Source organism: Alosa pseudoharengus, unplaced genomic scaffold (assembly GCF_046254945.1).
Source record: "Alosa pseudoharengus isolate Yale_2024_CS ecotype anadromous, Long Island Sound unplaced genomic scaffold, YU_APseudo_1.1 YU_APseudo_1.1_scf_22, whole genome shotgun sequence".
Lineage (NCBI taxonomy): Eukaryota > Metazoa > Chordata > Actinopteri > Clupeiformes > Clupeidae > Alosa > Alosa pseudoharengus.
The window spans coordinates 920,066-935,281 of NW_027468680.1; the positions used below are offsets into that span (position 1 = coordinate 920,066).

General features: G+C 40.9%; 1 protein-coding gene across 1 annotated transcript in view; it reads right to left on the reverse strand.

Annotated features, from left to right (window-relative positions):
* Window positions 1-225: 225 nt before the first annotated feature.
* Window positions 226-15,216, reverse strand: part of LOC143139481 (centrosome and spindle pole-associated protein 1-like) — a 29,170-nt gene continuing 14,179 nt past the window's right edge. Inside the window, exons 3-6 of the mRNA XM_076300068.1 lie at window positions 14,199-14,271; window positions 13,190-13,287; window positions 1,401-1,454; window positions 226-348 (exon numbers count right to left, since the gene is read on the reverse strand). Of these exons, the coding sequence (XP_076156183.1) occupies window positions 226-348; window positions 1,401-1,454; window positions 13,190-13,287; window positions 14,199-14,271 (348 nt within the window). The remainder of the gene's footprint in view (window positions 349-1,400; window positions 1,455-13,189; window positions 13,288-14,198; window positions 14,272-15,216) is intronic.

Below are 15,216 nucleotides of genomic sequence, written 5' to 3' on the forward strand. Positions count from 1 at the left end.
GCATTAGCTGCCATTCCTGTGCTACCATTAGCTGCCATTCCTGTGCTACCATTAGCAGTCATTCCTGTGCTAGTATTAGCGGTCATTCCTGTGCTAGCATTAGCTGCCATTCCTGTGCTAGTATTAGCGGTCATTCCTGTGCTAGCGGTCATTCCTGTGCTAGTATTAGCGGTCATTCCTGTGCTAGCATTAGCTGCAGCATTAGCTGCCATTCCTGTGCTAGCATTAGCTCTCCTCCAGGAAGTGCTCCTCAGAGGTGCCGTCATGAGTGGAACAAGTGTGTGATGTACCTGTTTGCAGGTAGAACAAGTGTGTTTGCCTGACGCTCTGACGTCCAGTGCTCTCTCCCTGCAGAAAACACACACACACACATGCATATATACAATACACACACACACACACACACACACACACACACATACATACATACACACACACACACACACACACACACACGCTCACACACACACACACACACACACACACACACACACACACACACACACACACACACACACACACACACACACACACACGCTCACACACACACACACACACACACACACACACACACACACACACACACAGATGTAGTATGTCTGCTAAATAAATGCATGTAAAATGTAACATATGACATATAATAGTGCCTTTTCCATACTGTATCAGACACATTCCACCAGGGCATAACACGTATTCACACACACACATAGAAACACACACACACACACACACACACACCTCTGCTGCAGGTGGCGTCTGCTGGGTTTGATCTGAAGCTCCGCCTCACTACTGAGTCCCCCTGACCTCACTCCTGTGTTGTGTGTATGGGACTGAGGGGCGCGCACACACACACCCTCACACACACACACACCCTCACACACACACACACAGCCTTCTGGGCCCAGCTCTGTGTGGCGTGTAGTAGTCAAAGTGGCAGCATCCTTCATCTAGAGGAGAAATAGACATATAAACACACACACATACACAAAGCTCACACACACACACAAAGCTCACACACACACACACACACACACACACACACACACACACACACACACACACATCCACAAAGCTCACACACACACACACACACACACACACACACCCACCCTCACACACACAAAGCTCACACACACACACACATCCTTACACACACACATGGCCACCTCAGGAGGTAGTTCGTTCACACACACACACACAAACACACACACACACATACACACACACACAATTTGGGAGGTAGTTTAAACACACACACCACACACACACACCTTAGGAGGTAGTTTGAGACCGGAAGATAGTTTGCGACAGCTTGAGACAGGAGGTAGTTTATAAACACACACACACACACACACACACACACACACACCTTAGGAGGTAGTTTAAACACACACACACACCTTAGGAGGTAGTTTGAGACCGGAGGATACTCCTGAGTCCTCAGCACACTGTTTCTGCAGAGGAGACAACATTTGGGAAATGTGTCAGATATGTGTGAAATGTATCAGATATTTGGGAAATGTGTCAGATATGTGGGAAATGTATCAGATATGTGGAAGATATGTGGGAAATATTTCAGATATGTGGGAAACGTGTGGGAAATGTGTCAGATATGTGGGAAACGTGTCAGATATGTGGGAAGTGTGTCAGATATGTGGGAGATATGTGAGAAATATGTGGGAAATGTGTCAGATATGTGTCAGATATGTGGGAAATGTATCAAATATGTGGGAAATATTTGAGATATTTGGGAAATATGTCAGATATGTGGGAAATAGGGCTGGGATAAACGATTATTTTTTAAACGATTAATCTAGTGATTATTTTTTCGATGCATTGATTAATCTAACGATTCATTTTTTCAGTCCGATTCGATTCGATTATCTCCCCATTAATTGACTAATAGCAATTTATACACGTTGATTTATATATCTGAATGAAAAAAAAACATGAATTCCTTAACATTGCAGTATATGTTTATTGCTCTTAAAATTCCAAAATAAAAGACTATACAAGTGCAAAGTAATGCATTCTTAATCAGAGTTAGCATTCAATAAAGTTCAGTAGTGTATAGGTCTAATTGAGTGCCTGTCACTTTAAGACGTTCGTTCCCTTGCAATTGTAACACTAACGCAGTTAAAACGCAGCTGATGTATGGATGCAATTCATAACGTAGATAGATAGATAGATAGATACTTTATTGATCCTCAGGGGAAATTCAAGAACTAACGTAGTTAGTTCAAATAACAGTTTGTACTTCTCCTTGGGACAAGCACTTTTGAGTCTTGGAAAACACTTTTCCATTTACAGTACATCGAGATTTTGCAAACATTCAGTGTCAGAGTCAATAAAATGAGCCCTGAGTAACGAAATTGACAAGCAGCTGTAAGTAAGCATGCTAAACTCAACATCCAAACAATATTCTAACGTTAGCTTTGAGATACTGCTTGATTGCATAACTTAACTAAGTTTAGACTCCTCAGTGTACTGTTGTGATAGACCTAGCAGAGTTAACTTGACTGCAGCAGTTTTGAACAAATTTGCACAGCATGGTCATGATGCTAAGCGGATTTAACCCTTAGAACCCTAAGCTGTTTTTAGGGCATTTTCACTACCTTTATTCATAAGGATTTATTCTGGTCATTGTAAGTGCCACACACATATATTATATATTGTTTTTTTCAGGAGAGTTTAGGCTATTCAGATCTGCCATCATTTCATGTATTAATACTAGCATTGATTTTATTTTGATTTTTAAAGAATTAAAATATAAAAAGTGTATTATAAAAATTCTTATATTTCGACATGTATCTCACCATTGCAAGCTCACAGCTCTACATGCATTTCATGTGTGTGTAGGGCAGACTGTCCTGAATCGGGCAATATAATTGCCATGTTGGAGGGATACTCTGGGGCTGAGCAATTTACAGAAATATTTGCTGTGTGATTTACGGAAATAAAATGCCATTTTTTATTTAGTGATGAAAAATGACCTTTCTGCGCTCCATATCTGTGACACGAACTGATCTGACCTGACTTGACCCGAGGTTGCGTGTTAGCCTGGTGCCTGTGTGTATGCAGTCATAAGAATTCTCAACTCTTTACTGCATTGCCATGAACAAAGTAAAGGCAAAAAAGGTGTTTATTTGTTGAACAAATTGGGATGCAATGTGAGCCTTGAATTGGATGCCATGCAGGAATTTGCTAGGATCTCAAAACCGGAATATGAACATGCTTTGCCATAGAGAAACACATGATAGCATTGGATTATAAACATGCTTTGCCACAAGAACAGACAAAAACGTGGGGTAAGTCCAGCTATATGAAGTTATTATTTTGCTGTCACTTCGTCTGTTTTATAACCCAGAAGGATGTACTTGGTATCAAATGATAGCTCTGAGTCTCCTCTTTCATCTGACATGCGTGGCATATCTATGCGATCACGGGTTCGCGGGTAATTCAAACTAGAGTAATGTGTGTGCAGGTGAATGCAGAGAAGTATAGACTGTAAATATGATGCAATTTGATTTAATTTCATGATTTTTTTTAATTTTCATACTTGATCGTACAGACAAGTGTGTAGTCTCGTTGGAAAGCCCTACTTCTGCTCTGTCGTTCAATAAAGGTTTCATCTCGCTGCGATGAACCGTTCCGGAGCAATGTAACAGAGAAGAAAGGGTGTGTTTTTTGACGCACTTTGCGTCAATCGGGTTCTAAGGGTTAATAGCAATTTAGCCCGCCGTGTTCTATGCAATGCTTCTATGTGGCAACAACAATCCTTCAACAATCGTGAATATTTTGTGTTAAATGCACATGCAGTGGAGGGGCAGCGGGCTCGTTACGAGAGAGAGCGGGGCGGGGCGAGGAAAGGCTGCGTGCGTAAAAAGTGCAGCTCAAAAGATTTTATCTTATCTTTAATTTAAATAGTACAACATAGAACATCAATGTGTGACGGCCGGTTTTGTGGCGCCCCACCACAGACTAGTCAGCGTATGAGAAACACTGAAGGTGTGAAACGTATGGGAAACACTGAAGGTGTAAAATTCGAAATATTTGGCAGCACTCGTTTTGGGTCTGACAAATCGACGCGCATATTTTGCGTTGACGTAATCGTTTAGGTCGACGCGTTGTCCCAGCCCTAGTGGGAAATGTATCAGATATGTGGGAAACGTGTCAGATATGTGGGAAATGTATCAGATATGTGGGAAACATGTATTTTGGCTCTCAATGAGTATCCAATCCATTCCAATCCACTTTATTTATATAGCACAGTTTAAACAAACACAAGGTTCCCAAAGTGCTGTACAGCAAGATAAGAAACACACAAGATACCACAGAAGCACAATAATAGGATAAAGTATTACAATTTAAAAAGATAAAAAACTAACTAAAAATAAATGTAAAAATAAATACAAGTAAAAAGACATAAAAACTAAAATAAAAGTAAAAAGAGATTAAAAACCAACTCAAATCCAAAATAAAATAAAATAAATGAAGTATACTGCCCACATAACACATCTACATACCATCAACACACTACCTGGGGTTAAAAGCCAGAGAAAAGAGGTGAGTTTTTAGATGGGACTTAAAAAGAGACAGTGAAGGGGCCTGTCTGATGTGAAGGGGCAGATTGTTCCATAGTTTTGGAGCTGCAACGGCAAAAGCTCGTTCCCCTCTAGATTTTAGCCTGGCTCTGGGCTCTGTCAGGAGCAGCTGGTCAGCTGACCTGAGAGAGCGGCTGGAAGTGTATGGGTGGAGCAGCTCAGAAAGGTAAGGTGGGGCAAGGCCATGCACGGCTTTAAAAGCAAATAAAAGAGTTTTAAAATGAATTCTAAAATGGACAGGCAACCAGTGGAGCGAAGCTAAAATAGGTGAAATGTGCTCAAACTTTCGTGTGCTAGTTAAAAGACGAGCAGCAGCATTTTGTACCAGTTGCAGACGAGCAACGGAGGACCCGCTAACCCCCATATAAAGTGCATTGCAGTAATCCAGCCGGGTGGTCACAAAGGCGTGGATTGCTGTTTCAAAGTGCTGTATTTGAAGGACTGGTTTAATTTTTGCCAGCTGCCTCAACTGGAAAAAGCTTGATTTTACCACAGATTTAATCTAGCTGTCAAATTTAAGGTCAGAGTCCACTTTTACCCCCAAATTTGTCATGATTGGCTTGTGGTACTTTGCTAACAAACCCAGATCAACCAGGGGGGTCACAGAAGTGCCACCAAAGACCATGACTTCAGTCTTTTTTTCATTAAAATGTAAAAAGTTAAGAGACATCCAGGCTTTAATGTCATGTAGGCACTCTAGCAATGGCTTAATACTGTAAGCATCTGACTTTTTAAGAGGGACATAAATCTGTGTGTCATCCGCATAGCAATGAAAAGAAATGCCGTGTTTTCTGAGAATTGAACCAAGGGGGAGAAGATAGAGAGAAAATAAAAGAGGGCCAAGCACAGAGCCTTGTGGTACCCCATATAAGAGGGGGACAGTGGAGGACACAGAGTCACCAACACTAACACAGAAGGTTCGATGTGACAGGTAGGACCTGAACCATTCCAGAGCTGTGCCTCTGATGCCCACGCACTGCTCCAAACGGGCAATCAGGATTTCATGGTCCACTGTATCAAAAGCAGCAGTCAGATCAAGCAGTACAAGGACAACGCATTGACCAGAGTCAGTAGCTAAAAAGATGTCATTAAAAACTCTTAAAAGCGCTGATTCTGTGCTGTGCAATGTTTTAAAGCCAGATTGGAAGATCTCAATAATATTTTGCTCATTTAAAAAGTCCATGAGCTGGGAATACACAATCTTTTCTAAGATTTTAGACAGAAATGGCAATTTGGATATCGGCCTGAAGTTTGCCAAAACAGTAGAATCCAGCCCAGGTTTTTTTAACAACGGTTGCACAACGGCATGTTTAAAATTACCTGGAACCACTCCAGAGGTCAGACTGCTATTAATAACTGCAGTAAATGATGGTCCAGCAGTCTGAAAAACCTCCTTAAGAAGTCAGGGAGGGACATTATCAACTGGCGAGCCTGAGGGCTTCAAATGACCAACAATATCCAGCACAAAGGGCAGGGTCACAGGCTGAAATGAGTCAAAAACAGCAGAGAAGGGGACAGACACTGAAGGGTCAATGGCAGGTGGTGAAATAAGTGCTCTGGCAGATGTGACTTTATCAATAAAAAAGTGAAGAAAGTTTTCACACACAGCCGGGGAGGCCTCAATTCCAACAGTCTGTGGTGCATTTAAAACAGAGTTAATAACTTTAAACAAAACACGAGGTTTGTGAGAGTTTGACAGGACAATATCAGCGAAATATTTTCTTTTAGCCTCTTTCACAACGGATTGGTAATGACGCCAGTAATCCCTCAGCATTTGAAATGACACTTGTAATTTTTCCTTTTTCCATTTTCTCTCAACTCTTCGGCAATTCTGTCTGGCAGCACGGGTTGTTTCATTCAGCCAGTACCCGTTACTACTTCTAAAAAAAAAGGAAAAAAGAAAAATCTCGGAAACCCTCAATTTGTTGTTTCCCTCTCAAACGTGATTGGATTGTGCAGGCGCCACTATTTGGGACAGCCTATCAGCAATCACCTTCAGCATTCCGCAAAGTCAACTCCATGGTCAGATTTACATAAGAGACGAAACCATGAACGAAACAATGGATGAAGATGTAGCAGGTCCATCCCGGGAATGTGCCAACCTGTGGCCCCACCTCGCAGGACTATTTAAATTTTCTGAACAAGTTAATGATAGTTTTCGCTTCAAGAGTTTTAATTACAAAATAGTATTGTATTTGAAATATGTATTTTAAATACATGTATTAGAAATACTGCCCATCCCTGACACATGGTAAAAAGATGAAAATGACTTGATTTTACTTTCAATTCCTTTTACATTCTCCAAGGTATTAACATTAACATTTTCCATTACTCCATGTATGACATTTCTGTACAAGTTCAGCTTGATAGACTGCGAAACACTTAAAAAAACGGTACAGAATCTCAGCTCTTCCACATGTGTCTTAGACACTCTGCCTACCAATTTCTTCAAAACTGTTTTTCATCTCATAGCGGTGGATGTCCTTCAAATTGTAAATGTATCACTGCTGTCTGGCACTTTTCCTAAGTCACTGAAAACAGCTGTTGTAAAGCCACTTCTCAAGAAGAATAACCTGGATGCCTCCATGCTAAACAATTACAGGCCCATATCCAATCTACCTTTTATTGGCAAAATTATTGAAAAAGTAGTCTTTAATCAATTAACCACCTTCCTAACATCAAATGGGTATTTTGATTACTTTCAGTCTGGTTTTCGGGCAAATCACAGCACTGAAACAGCTCTCATTAAAGTTTCCAATGACATACGCCTCAACACAGATTCAGGTAAAACATCAGTCCTAGTGCTACTGGACCTTAGTGCAGCATTTGACACTGTTGGTCACAATATTTTATTACACAGACTAGAACACTGGGTTGGATTTACAGGCATAGTTATCAGCTGGCTAAAATCATATCTACAAGAAAGGAGCTTCTTTGTTGCCATTGGAAACTGTACCTCAACACCAACGTCCTTGACCTGTGGTGTTCCCCAGGGGTCGATCTTGGGGCCACTATTATTCAACCTCTATATGCTCCCACTTGGACAAATCATCCAAAATAATTTGATTTCATATCGTAGCTATGCAGATGACACACAAATTTACTTAGCTCTGTCACCAAATGACTATGGTCCTCTTGAATCTATGTGTCAGTGTATAGAACAAATCAACACCTGGATGTCTCAAAATTTTCTTCAGCTGAACAAAGAAAAAACTGAAGTAATTATATTTGGTAAAAAGGAGGAAAGACTTAGGGTTGCCAGTCTCCTTGACACAAAAGGGTTGAAGGCAAAGGATACAGTTAAACATCTTGGGGCCCTATCATGACATTCTAAAGTGCATCGTCACTCGTCAAAAGTCTATTCAAATTTAGTAGGATGTCCAGTTCACATTGGGAGGGGTTTCGTTCTCAAAAGTGGAGCGCATGGCGTAACAAGGTGTTCCTAGGTCTTTTAATCAGTCATATGGGTGTGTTTGGGGCGTAACATCATTTTAAACCAATGACAATGACATCTGTCATTCCCTTTAACGGCGCAATGCGCGATATGTCAAATAAATGCATCGGTATTTTGGCATTCAACGGCGCATTGTGAAGGAGGCTGCTTGCGAGACCGTATGGAATAGTCATTCTTAAACCATGCTTTACTAAAACCTAGCATAGCCTTCACGCATTTGCACTCATCTATTATTTGAACTCATTGGCAAAGTGAAACTAACTTCACCAAGGAGTCAGTCAACGACAAGACAGTTATATGCAGTTACTTTCACTATTGACTGACAATGGGTTACCATGGAAAACATAGGCTGGAAAAAGCAACACTTACCCTAATGTTGCTCAAATGACTGAATAAAACAACATTTATCCTTCAGAGGAGTTGCTTATATCTCGTGACAGTGCGTCTTCAGCTGTGCTCCATACGTGTCTCTCGCCTCTCCCCTAATCACTTTTAACCGTCATTACCAATTTGCAAATGATGGTGAATAACTACTCATCATGAGATGTACAGTATTTCGTAATATCTTTATTCTAATTATGTTTAACATTGTAATCGTGCAATTTGTAATGCTTTGCATGGACGTGCGCTGGTGTGCGTTCATGAATGATAGAAGGATGGTGCGTGCACCTGCCAATATGACTGTTGACATGCGCTCTTAAAATAGCATATGAACAACTCGCCATTGACTTCTGACCAGGTTTAGGTGGTGTATGATAGCGATTTTTAGAGAACGCGCCAGGGCCCGCCCTAGGTTGTTAATTGCCACACCCCTGGGCGCAATGCTTAAAAAATAAAGGTGCAAAATACCGAATTCAAATTCGCGCGACTGAAAAACGAACTGTACGCCATGCGCTGGTGCCCCAAAATATAGCCCTTGGTGTATTAATTGACAGTGATCTAAATTTCAACAGCCACATGAAAGCGACAACTAAATCAGCTTTTTACCACCTCAAAAAAATTGCCAGACTCAGAGGGCTGATGTCAAAATATGACTTAGAAAAACTCATTCATGCATTTATCTCCAGCAGGGTTGATTACGGCAATGGACTGTTCACAGGCCTTCCTAAAAAGACTATTAAACAGCTTCAGATGATACAAAATGCAGCAACTAGGATTCTAACAAAAACTAAAAGAACTGACCACATTACTCCAATTCTTAAGTCCTTGCACTGGCTTCCAGTAAGTCACACAATTGACTTCAAGCTCTATTGCTTGTTTATAAATCAGTAAATGGAGCAGAACCTAAATACCTGTCAGACATGCTTCAGCAGTACACACCTTCGCGTCCTCTCAGGTCCCAGGTGAAAAACCTGCTAGTAAAACCTACTGTTAGAACTAAACATGGTGAAGCAGCTTTTAGCTGCTATGCGGCTCAGCTGTGGAATCAACTTTCGGATGACATCAAAAAGGCCCCAACTGTAGCCAGTTTTAAATCTAGACTTAAGACCAAACTGTTCTCAGATGCTTTCTGCTAACTGTGCCGAGTTACAAATTCTGAATCTGCCTTGATAATTATTCTACTTTATCTTTTATTACTCTTTTTTTACTACTTTTGCCTTTTTTTTTTTGCTTACTAATTATCCTTTATTTTTAAATTATTTTACCTTGTGTTTTATGTTTTCTTTTTATTATGATCTTTACCTTTTAACTATTCTTTGACTATATTGCCTTTCTATGCTTTTTATTTGTTATTATTGTTTGGTTTTGTTTATGTAAAGCACATTGAATGACCTCTGTGTATGAAATGCGCTATATAAATAAACTTGACTTGACTTGACTTGACTTGACATAAATGTAAGCACTGTGGCAGTAAGTAATGCAGTATTTAGAAAATGTAGGCTACTCTTGTACTCTTGATACTCAAGTACTTTTAAAAACTTTTACTTAAGTAGACATCTGACTGTTGTACTTTTACTTGTACTTGTAAATTTAGCAAAGGGTATCTGTACTTTTACTCAAGTAATGAAGCTGTGTACTCTGTCCGCCTGTGACAAAGGCCACATGTCAGGGCACCAAAGTTAACTATACAGTAGTAGGCTATAAAAATGATCAAAGTTGTATTTAGCCTATTCAGAGCAGTAGACCTGAATCCCTGTCAGAGCTAGTGAGCGGAGCTGAGTGGTGCGAATATCCCGCTCCTCGCTCAGGTGGCTGTTCACTCGGCCGATCCTCGCTCAGGTGGCTGTTCACTCGGCCGCTCCTCCGCTCAAATTCACGTCAGGCCGCTCCGCTCAATTTCGCTCCACTTCAAAATCCTCCCGCTCCAGTGAAATCGCTCCACGCTCGCTCCAATTTAAAAGAGGGAGAAATAATCCACAAGCCGAATTGTCACCTTAGAAAACTTCAATCTCAAAGAACTAAGAGAAACGGCAATGTCACTCATAGAACATGTATTGTAAAAGAGCCTAATGCAACACCGACAGTGCAACAACAAACAAGCTTGGCAACGTACACATAAGCCTAAAACTAAAGGGATCAGTGAGATTAATTGCCTAAATAATACAGGTTTAGCGTCCAAGTTTTACTTCAGCCTTACTTAAAGCAGGTGATTCAAATTGCTCACGTTTTGCTAGCGTCCAAGTTTTACTTCAGCCTTACTTAAAGCAGACTTAAATTGCTCTCCGTGTTTCCGCGAAATGTGTCTTCTTAAATTCCAAAATAAATCTCACTGGGACAGTGTCACCACATAGTTGTTCTTGCTCTACTGTACATTGTTTGTATCTAGTTGTTTTGTAGGAATAGTACGCTTGTAAGCCCTATGACTTTCAATTTCCTTTCTAAAATATTTAGCGACTTCATCCCCAACGAACTCACTGTAACGTTGGCACGCTGGACTATGTGCTACGGACTCTGGGACAATGCATTCTGGGAGAACTCTGGGAGTTGTTTGTGTGTGTTAATGTCTTTATTTACTGTTTTAATGTCCGTGTTTTAGCGTAGCGTGTTACCCTTTTAGGTCTTCCTCGTGTGTGATCCTTTTTGTGTGGGGGCTGCGTCCACCCCTGTGTGTGTGTGTTTGACATGCCTAGTGTGTGCTGTTTTAATTCATTACATTACTATGGCAAGTGTCTTTGTTTTGAAATAACGGTCTTGGTTTCATTATGAAGACATGAGTTCTGGGTGGATTTGGGCCTCAGCTCGGGGTGTGAGCGGCGCCAGAACGAAATTGGAGCGGAACAGAGCGGCCGCTCTGGTCTCTAAATTAAAAAACTCTCCGCGCTCCAACAAAATTCCATCCGCTCCACTCCTCACTCGCTCCCGCTCCGCTCACTAGCTCTGATCACTGTATGAAACATTACAAAAACATGAAACATTGGAGACATGCATGTCGAAATTGGCTGCAAATTCAAAGCCGGATTACGCTGGAACTGTACAGGGGACTGCTTTACACCTCTGAGTTCGGTAAGGTCTGCCGTTTATTTTGATATGGTTTGTCATGTGTTGAACGAAGGGTTCATGAAGTATTCCACCGAGATGAATGGGTCGGGAGATAGGCGCAGAACCTAGAATTTATTATTCAATTTAATCATATTAATCATATTATTTACTTGTCTCGCGAACCGTTCACCACAGCAATTATCGGCTAACACCGTTTAAAAGCTGAGAAAAAGCTCTTTGATTTGATGTGATATTTGATGTCTGTATGATGAGTAGGCTACTTCGCGAGTGGTTCAACTGAGAAGAATGGGTAAATTTGGACGCACTTTCTTTCTTACCGTGCGCTGTCACTTTCTCCACTGCGTAAAAGACTAAATTAATTTGCGCTGTGAATGCTAAGATTATTTTGACAGGCAATAGGCTAATAAAATACGCTATTAGTCTGACGCAACCCAGAATATTGAAAGATGGGCGCACCAAGGCCACAGTGGCCTGTAAACCTCTGATTTTCAAAGGGGCATCACGGCCAACGCAAGGGGCAACAACGGCCATGGCCGCCGTGAAATTCCTACCCTGGTTGCAATGATAACCATGATTGTGACTGTCAAAACATTTGGGGGTGCTGTGGTGCAGCAGGCTACGGTGCCATGTACCAAGAATGTAATTCACCTCACTAATAAACATGCACACACACACACACACACTGGTGGACAGTAACTAAGCACTGGGTATGGGTATCTAATTAAATTGATTTAATTATTTGGAAGGTTTTTACTTCAACCCCCACTACAATTAAAGGCCAAATATCTTCAGCAGAAAAGGTGTGAAAGAATGAAAATGAAACTGGAAACGAACACAGTTTTGGAAAACGGGAACAAAACCAATTTCACTTGTTCCGGGATTTATCGTTCCGATTAACCTTTGTTTGAATATTATCCGGGTTAACTGATTATGGACTGACTGTGGGTCTGATTATGGACTTTTTCGACTTGGTGGTCAAACTTACCACTTCGTTGTACAGACAGTTGACACTATAGTTGCATGCACAGTGCAACTTGCTGCCAATGGTGAAATTTCACGGGGGTCACTGCGCTGATGGTGATGGGTGAAACCATTGTGAGGGGGCGGGGGATTCTAAATCGGTGATTTCTGTTTGAGAGGAGTTTGGTGCGGGTTTCACACCTTCTCACAGTTCTCAGACCAACATGTGATCTGATCTAATTAAGAAGCCATAATAGGATATTTGACCCGCATATCATCAAAATGTCCGGAAAACCAAACCTCTGCCAGTCACATTTTTTTCCAAGCGGAAACGCTGGTGTGTGTGTGTGTGTGTAATGGTGTGTTTGTGTGTGTGTGTGTGTGAGTGAGTGTAATGGTGTGTGAGTGAGTGTAATGGTGTGTGTGTGTGTGTGTGTGTGTGTGTGTGTGTGAGTGAGTGTAATGGTGTGTGTGTGTGTGTGTGTGTGTGTAATGGTGTGTGTGTGTGTGTGTAATGGTGTGTGTGTGTAATGGTGTGTGAGTGAGTGTAATGGTGTGTGTGTGTGTGTGTGTGTGTGTGTGTGTGAGTGAGTGTAATGGTGTGTGTGTGTGTGCGTGTGTGTGTGTGTGAGTGAGTATAATGGTGTGTGAGTGAGTGTAATGGTGTGTGTGTGTAATGGTGTGTGTGTGTGTGTGTAATGGTGTGTGTGTGTGTGTGTGGTACCTGTACCATGTACCGCCTGTAGTCCTGCCTCAGCTCCTGTTGGAGTTGGTGTTTTTTTCTTTCATACTCCTCTCCTAGAGGTAAACTCAAGCGTACACACCCTTCTACACACACACACAGCATATAAACACACACACACAGCATATAAACACACACACACAGCATATAAACACACACACACAGCATAATAACAAACACACACACACACAGACACAGCATATAAACACACACACACAGCATATAAACACACACACACACACAGACACAGCATATAAACACACACACACAGCATAATAACAAACACACACACACACAGACACAGCATATAAACACACACACACACACACAGCAAATAAACACACACACACACAGCATATAAACACACACACAGCATATAAACACACACACAGAGCATAATAACAAACACACACACACACAGACAGCATATAAACACACACACACAGACACAGCATATAAACACACACACAGACAGCATATAAACACACACACACACAGACATAGCATAAAAACACACACACACACACAGCATATAAACACACACACAGAGCATAATAACAAACACACACACACACACACACACACACACACACACACACACACACACACACACACACACACACAAAGGGAGAGATTAAGAGAACATATAAACTCACACACAGACACACAGACACACACAACATATAAACACACACACACACACACACACACACACACACACACACACACAAAGGGAGAGATTAAGAGAACATATAAACTCACACACAGACACACAGACACACACAACATATAAACACACACACACACACACACACACACACACACACACACACACACACACACAAAGGGAGAGATTAAGAGAACATATAAACTCACACACAGACACACAGACACACACAACATATAAACACACACACATACAGAGGGAGAGAGAAAGAGAACATATAAACAAACACACATATACACACACAGAACATACACACACACCGACACCTACCTTTGTTGTTTGTTGTCTTCTGTGATGGCAGGGTAATGTTTTCTTTCAGCTCGTCAAATTTCACACCTCTCCTCTAAAAACACACACACACAAAAAAAATGTACCATATTGCATACCAAACACAGTTACTATACTACACACACACACACAAACACACACTCAAAAATGTACCATATTGCATACCAAACCCAGTTACTATACTACACAAACACACACTCAAAAATGTACCATATTGCATACCAAACACAGTTACTATACTATGGTTATGGTTATGGATTTAGCAGACGCATTTGTCCAAAGCGACACATAAATACAAACAACATAATAATATTTAAAATTGAACAGGGAACAGATTAGAATGTTGGTCAAATATAATAAGGAGAATAGTTGTAGTACACAATAATATCAATTCAATCAATAGCCTAATAAAAAGCAATGTAAAAAAGGGGAAAGGCAATAATAAAACAATAATGTCCATTCAATCAATAATATAAAAACAATGACATGCTAAGACTACATTAAGGAGAATATCAATAATAAATAATAATGTCAAATTAATTAACAGCCCAATTGAAATAAAACAACATTATACAAACCATAACACATAAGCGTTTAAACAACTAAGTATATGTTGAATAGGAATGTCTTTAGACCCCTCTCAAACGACCCAAAACTACCACAGTAACGGAGAGCACTGGGCAGTTCATTCCACCAACATGTAGCCACTGAAGAAAAGAGTCTGGAATTAGACCCAGTTTTCATGACTGGTCGACACAACAGAAGCTCACCAGCAGACCGCAGTGGGCGGTTGGGGATGTAAGGCTTGATTATTGAATTCAAATAACTAGGAGCAGATCCAGTTAGTGTCCTATATTAAATTTAATTCTGGCTACTATAGGGAGCCAATGGAGAGTAACTAGGAGAGGAGTTACATGTGTCCTCTTTGGCTGATTGAAGACCAGGCGTGCTCCAGCATTCTGAATCAGCTGTAATGATCTTGTTACACAAGCGGGTAAGT